At 30.2% G+C, this 6,681-nt stretch overlaps 1 protein-coding gene across 1 annotated transcript; it reads right to left on the reverse strand.

Moving 5' to 3' along the window:
• Window positions 1-1,142: 1,142 nt before the first annotated feature.
• Window positions 1,143-4,362, reverse strand: LOC106340328 (methylesterase 1). Its single transcript, XM_013779213.1, has 3 exons — window positions 3,935-4,362; window positions 2,934-3,068; window positions 1,143-1,549 (listed from the first exon to the last, which is right to left on the reverse strand). The coding sequence occupies exons 1-3, from the start codon at window positions 4,304-4,306 to the stop codon at window positions 1,268-1,270; spliced, it is 789 nt and encodes a 262-aa protein (XP_013634667.1). The 5' UTR covers window positions 4,307-4,362; the 3' UTR covers window positions 1,143-1,267.
• Between the last annotated feature and the right edge of the window lie 2,319 nt (window positions 4,363-6,681).

Raw genomic sequence — 6,681 nt, forward strand, 5'->3', positions numbered from 1 at the left:
AACCGCAAAAATATTTTCGGCCAAAACCGTAAAAATGCTATTTTTCCGCCGAAACGTAAAAAATTATATTTTAGTTATTTTATTAACAAGACTACCTGGATGCAGATGGAAATTAAAAAATGAAAAGCAAACGAACATAGTTGCATTCAGATGATTCATCTGGATGCATGAACGAAATGAAAAAACGAACAACACCCAGATAGAGCATCTGGATAAAACATCTAGATGGACCATCTGGATGCATCTTCCAGATAAACAAACGAACATGGCCTGTATGTTATTTGCTTTCCAGTGAAACAGGAAAACAGTTCCTCTGAAATATTCCATGATGAAATCTAAGTTGATACCGGCTAACAAACCTTAGTGTCAAACTTTCCAGATTTTGCTCCATGTTGCCATCATCATCACGAGCCTCCTTGAAATCTTACAACTCATTGGTGTCACTGTTTTTGATGAGATTATGTTCTACACAGAGCTAGAGATTTTGGATTTTTTGCATTCTTATATGAAAAAATAGTTCTACGTGATGGAGAATTTACATGAGCCGGTAATGCACAACTCTGTCGTTGTCGATTGATATTTATCCCATTTTCAGACTGATCCCTAGTCGTCCTCATTGTTTCCGATCAAATCCGACTTGGGATCCAAAGCAGCTTCAAATTCGAACCCTACCAAAAATCATGTGTATTAAGGTGTGTACATTTGAAATGATTTGATTGGTATGTTATGTTTTTCAGTTATTGACATGTTAATCTTTTAAAGACTCTAAAAATCTGATGTGTCAAGAGACACTTGATTCATTATTGTGTTGATTTGCAATACTATACGAATAAAATGGAAACACGAAAAAGTCACATAATAATTGGTAAAGTCAGTAAATAGATTTTTTGAACCTCTCACATTAACGATTTAACCGTGGCAAAGGTCGACCTACGGATATAAAGTGCCAACGCACATGGAAAAGACTAACAGAAGAATTACAATAACATTATAAAATATTAGTAACATTTATCTGATAGAGTTTGAAGTGAATTTTATTTTGTAACCAAGTATAAAAATATATGTTTTAAACTTCTCAAATAATTTATTGAAGATACTTTCCCAAAATATTTTTATATGACGATAGAATTCCCTCACAAACAAATTAAATTTTGGTGGTATTCATAACTTATAAAAGAAACTCCGAAATTTGAAAAAGATACATTATTATTCATTTGCAACAAACCCTTATTTGTATCAAATGCAATACATTTTCATGAAAGATTATTTAAACAAATTTGTCTGCGATTTCCATGAAGTGATCACAGAGTTGCTGAGGCTTGCAGAACATCGGCATGTGATCTGTCTCGTCTATCTCCATCACTATATTCACAGGAAAGTTATCAATCAACCATTTTTGGAATGCTTCAGGTATGCCTTTGTCCTCTTTGCACACTATGTAAGCTCGAGGAACATTGCCATACCCTTCATCTGAGAAGTTTTTCATCTTCGATAAGTCGCTCACAAACAAAGATCCAGGTCTCTTTAAAAGCAATCCCAATTCAAGATCCTAAATCAAGATTACATTCACCACCAGGTCAAAAGTAGGTTAAAATCAACAATTTTATCCGTTCAGTAGAAGGACTACTTCAGAAAAAAAACCGGGTTACATGTGTTGCCATTTCCATCCACCCACCATCTTTTACATCTTTTAAATAACTTTATTCAGTTAATGTAAATGTGGAGATTTTTATGAAAAGATATTATTTTATAGTCTATAGAATATGTTTTTTTTAACAGAATGAATTAGCTTAAAATCCAAAAAGAACGATGAAATTAGCAAATTACCTATGATAGAACCATGGCGTGAGATTTAGAGTATTGATTTGAAAGTTGTGTATATGGGATGCAATTTCTCTTTTATCGAAATCTTAAAGTCTAAAGGAGGAAAATCTCACATAGATCGTTTTCGAATTTCATATAATATCTATTCCTTCGGTTCCATAATATAAAATGTTTAATTTGGAGAAGTTTTGATGTTTCAAAACATAAAATGTTTTGATACTTTTAAGGTACTTTAGCTTTATTAAAAATTTGTCAACCAATTAAATTTGACTGCATTATTTATGATTAGTTAGCTTATATTTAATTTATACTACTCCCTCCGTTTCTAATTGTAAGTAGTTTTGCTTAAAAGCACGAATATTTAGAAAATTGTTATTTAAAAGAATATATCATTTAACCAATCAATTCAACCAATTATTAAAAACCTAACATTATTTCATTGGTCACACAGTATCTAATAAATGAAAAAGATGCATTAAAATATGTAAACTACTTATATTGTGAAACAAACTCTTTTTGCTAAAATTATTTACATTTAGAAACGAAGGAAATATTATTTAATAATATTATCTTTAAAAAAATAGGTTTCTTAATTTTTGTGCATTCAAGTAAAACATCTTATATTAAAGAACTGAAGGAATATTTGTTTTCTTCCGGTGCAATAACTGCAACACCACAAAGGCCATAGAAGATATATTTGGATATTCATATTTTTGTATTTACCTTTTAATTAATTAATTTAAATATTGACGCCATGACCCAAATTATTCTAGTTTTATTTTCGATTTTTTATAGAAAAAAGATACTCCCTCCGTTCCTAAAAGATAGATTTTTTAGTATTTTCACACATATTAAGAAAACACATTAAACTACCATAATAAATGTATCGTTTTCTGTAATTTTCAATTTTCAATAACTTTTAACCAATAGTAATTCAATAAAGACAATTAATTTTCTTGAAGTTTACAATTTTTTCATAGAAAACACAAAAAATACATCTTTCTGAAACAAACGTTTTTTCTAGAAAATCTATTATTAAGGAACGGAGAGAGTAATAAATTCAAAACAGATAGATAAGTATCATGATATATGACGATTTACTAGATTACCTCAACTGGAGAGAGCTGATACAGACCGAGCTTCATGAACTCAGAGCTGAAGAACATACTCAGCCCAGAGTTGTCTGAGCCGTATGGTATGAACTCGGTGCCCATCCATGCTTCGTGTGCCATGTTGCTTCCAAACTTTTATGTCATTACATTACAAAAAGTCAAACTCATATATTTTTCAGAGTTGAATTCATCGGCAAACTTTTAACACCAAAAAAGTGATATAGATCTGAAATAAAGTATGCTCCATCAATTTAGAATCCATGACAATTAATAACATTGTATCATATTTCGGTAGCTATTAACATTCATTGGACATTTGTGTTTTGAGACGTACAGAATGAAGAAAACAAATTCATTGGCCTTTTTGTGTGTTTGAGACATTTTAGAAAGAAAGACAAAAAAAAATCATTGGACGCTTTTTTGAGACGTTATTAGAAAGAAAAAATCATTGGACTCACGTAGACATTAAATTCCAATACGTATCGTATGTAGACCACACAATTTCTAATATTGGTTTCCAAAAGGAAAATTTTCTATCATTTCTCTGTTTTTATTCTCTTTTATTACGGAAATTTTTGGTTATATATAATTTGTTTAATTAGTTTTATACAAAACAATTGTCGGCACTAGCGGCCTTCAAAATCTTTTAGAAAGTAATATACATAACGCAAATGTTCAAAAAAAAAAATACATAACGTACGCAATCATTTAGTAACCTATATATATTGTCACCCTTAAATCTATAACCAGCATGTAAAAATAGTGAAATAATCAATACTCCTTATTCGTATTAGATTAGTAATGTTTTTGGGTTCGTTTGCAAAGGTTTGATTCTTTGACTAATCATGGACTCTACAAGTTTGCCTAAAGTTTAAACTTCAACTCAACAAGACATATTTGTTATATAAAGCATCGTTTGCAATAGAAAGAAACGTTCACGATCAGCATGAACCTTTTTCTTGATATGCGATCATCATTTAAAGTGTTTAAAACGATACCTTCTCCAAGACGAACGATGGTGAGTGTTTAGTATCGGGCATGAAAGCACTCAAGAAGACAGAGACAGAAATCTTGTTTGGAAACTTATCCATAGCAATGGCTAAACTCAAGCCTCCAAAGCTATGACCAACGAGAACAACTTTCTCATCATTTGGTAATGACTTTAGGAGATTCAGTAACGGCTCAGAATATTGTTCACATGTGGAGATGTCAGTGATCGACCTTGTGTCTATACCGGATGCAGCTAAGTTTAAGGCGGTTACTTGGTGGCCGGCCGCCTCGAGCAGCGGCTTAACCTTGTACCAGCACCATGCGCCGTGGCATGAACCATGTACTAGCACAAAGTGTTGTTTTTTCTTATTTTCACTCATTCTTCCGACTTTTATTATTGCCTTACTCTCCCCACACCCACAAATATAAATAGAACGATTTTATAGGAAGATGTGTCTGGGAAAGATTTAATAAAGGCAGGACCGGTTCAATGGTGTCACGGACCGTGGGGCAAAAAAAAATTAATTTCTAAACTATTATTTAAAAAAAAAAAGTCTGATAGATATATGTTTTTTTCAAAATACCAGAAGTATTTTTAAAAATAAATCTATGGAAATAAAAAAATACTAGCCCCTTTTTTTATTTTTAATATAAAAATACATGTATTTTTATAAAAAAATAAGGCTCTTATATATTAAGAAATAGGGGGACAACGGATTGAGCCCGGGGCGGTCGCACCGCTCGCCCCCTATCTAAGCCGACCCTGAATAAAGGTTGCTTCGGTAAGGAAGATCGTGGTGATTGCTACTCACGATATTGTTCGTTTATTATATAGTCTTATCCCCAACCAATAAAATATATTTCATCTGTTTCAAAATAATACATGTCTTAGAATTTTTACACTTTTTAATAAAATATATTAAAACTTAGTTATAAATACATAGTTTTTTAAATTTTAAATTTCATATATTTTTAAACCGATAAGACTTTAAAAATGTAATTAATGTTCTTGAACTTCACAATTTCTCATTATTAGTTGACAAAAATTATATAAAAATATAAAAAATGTATTTTTTGAAACAAGATTTTTTTTCTCTAGAATATGCATCTTTTAAACAAAGGGTGTATAATTTTTAGAAAATATAATAAATATATATTTTATCCGATCCGTAAGTATTCTGTTTTTTTTTACTAACTTCTTCATTTCCGAAAAGAAGAATGTTTTCAGAGCTGTAATACGTCTGCCAAGCCGTAGGTGAAACGGCGAAGAGATATTCTGACCACTAAGTGCGTTTCATTTTCTTAGGAAACCACGAAATCTGGACTGTAACTGATAACATATCTAGAAATTGATGGAATTAAAATTGGAATGATATAAATGAAATACAACAAAAAAAATATAATGAAATTTCATTCCATTCATTCATAACAAATTACATTCATAACCAAATTTGTTATGAAATGATTTTTTTTATAGTTTATCTATTTAGCTGTGGAATTGGTGGAATGAATATTACATTCCATTAATGTCAAATGGTAATTTTTTTGGAATTAATAAAATAAATCATTCCAAATCCTTCCATTCCAAAAATCAATAATCCAGTTGCAGCCAAAAAAATTCTCCGTTCTTTGTCTTCTTCACAAACAATTTCTGCTGGCTTTTCAGGAAAAAAAAATTTCCACTGCTCAAGCATAACATCTTTTCCATAGTCCCCTTTTTCTAATTCATTTTATTTCATTTACAGTAAATATAAAAAAAAAAGTGGACCTAACAATTATATATATTATTTAATGTTACAATATACACACACATATATATATAGAGAGAGAGAGAGATGCTGGAGAGAATATATATATATATATATTAGAATTCTTCAAGATCTTACTTATTTCAATGATTCTAGAGATATTGTAAGAAATAAATGCAAAATAAAATTTTGTCAATATGGTAGATAGCAGCAAATATAATATACTTACACCATATATATATATGTGTGGGTGTGGGTGTGTATTTGGATTGATAGGACCAAATCAGGACAGACCAAACTAAAGTTGAATATTTTGATAAAATTGATTAGACTACGTTTCAAATCAGGACAGGCCAAACAAAAGTTGAATATTTTGATAAAATTAATTAGACTACTTCTTGGGCTAAAACAAAATCTGAGAGAGAATATTATATTATTATCTTGTTGACCCAACTCCTTCGTAAACTCTTCATGTTGCACACAAAAAAAAATGCGCGGCTGTAACTAGTAAATAAAAAGGAATACATGGAATTAATAGAGAAAAATGAAATAAGACGAATGAAATCCATGAAAAAAATGGAATGAATTCATTCCATTTATTTTTTTATCAAAATTGTTTTGGAATATTTTGCTTTATATTTTTGTTAGATTTTTTTAGAATTGATGGAATGAACATTCTATTCCATTCATGTTAAATAATTAGAATTGATCATTCCAAAACATTTCATTCCAAAAATGATCAATCCAAGTTGCAGCTGTGCACTCTTCATTTATTTTTCGCCGTACACTCTTCATATTCTTAAGGAATTAAACATAAGATGGGGTTGAACTTTTGTGCCAACCCACTACTAGTCTACAAAACTTTCAGAATCCAATGATTTAAACTGATTCTAATAAAAATCAAAATATCAAATTAACCTAGTTCTTTTTTGATATCCTATTCTGTTGCATACAAGCTTACTTTATTCCTAAAATTTTAAATTTTGCTCACTTATACATACGTGCTA

This window comes from Brassica oleracea, chromosome C4, assembly GCF_000695525.1.
Source record: "Brassica oleracea var. oleracea cultivar TO1000 chromosome C4, BOL, whole genome shotgun sequence".
In the NCBI taxonomy this organism is placed as follows: Eukaryota; Viridiplantae; Streptophyta; class Magnoliopsida; order Brassicales; family Brassicaceae; genus Brassica; species Brassica oleracea.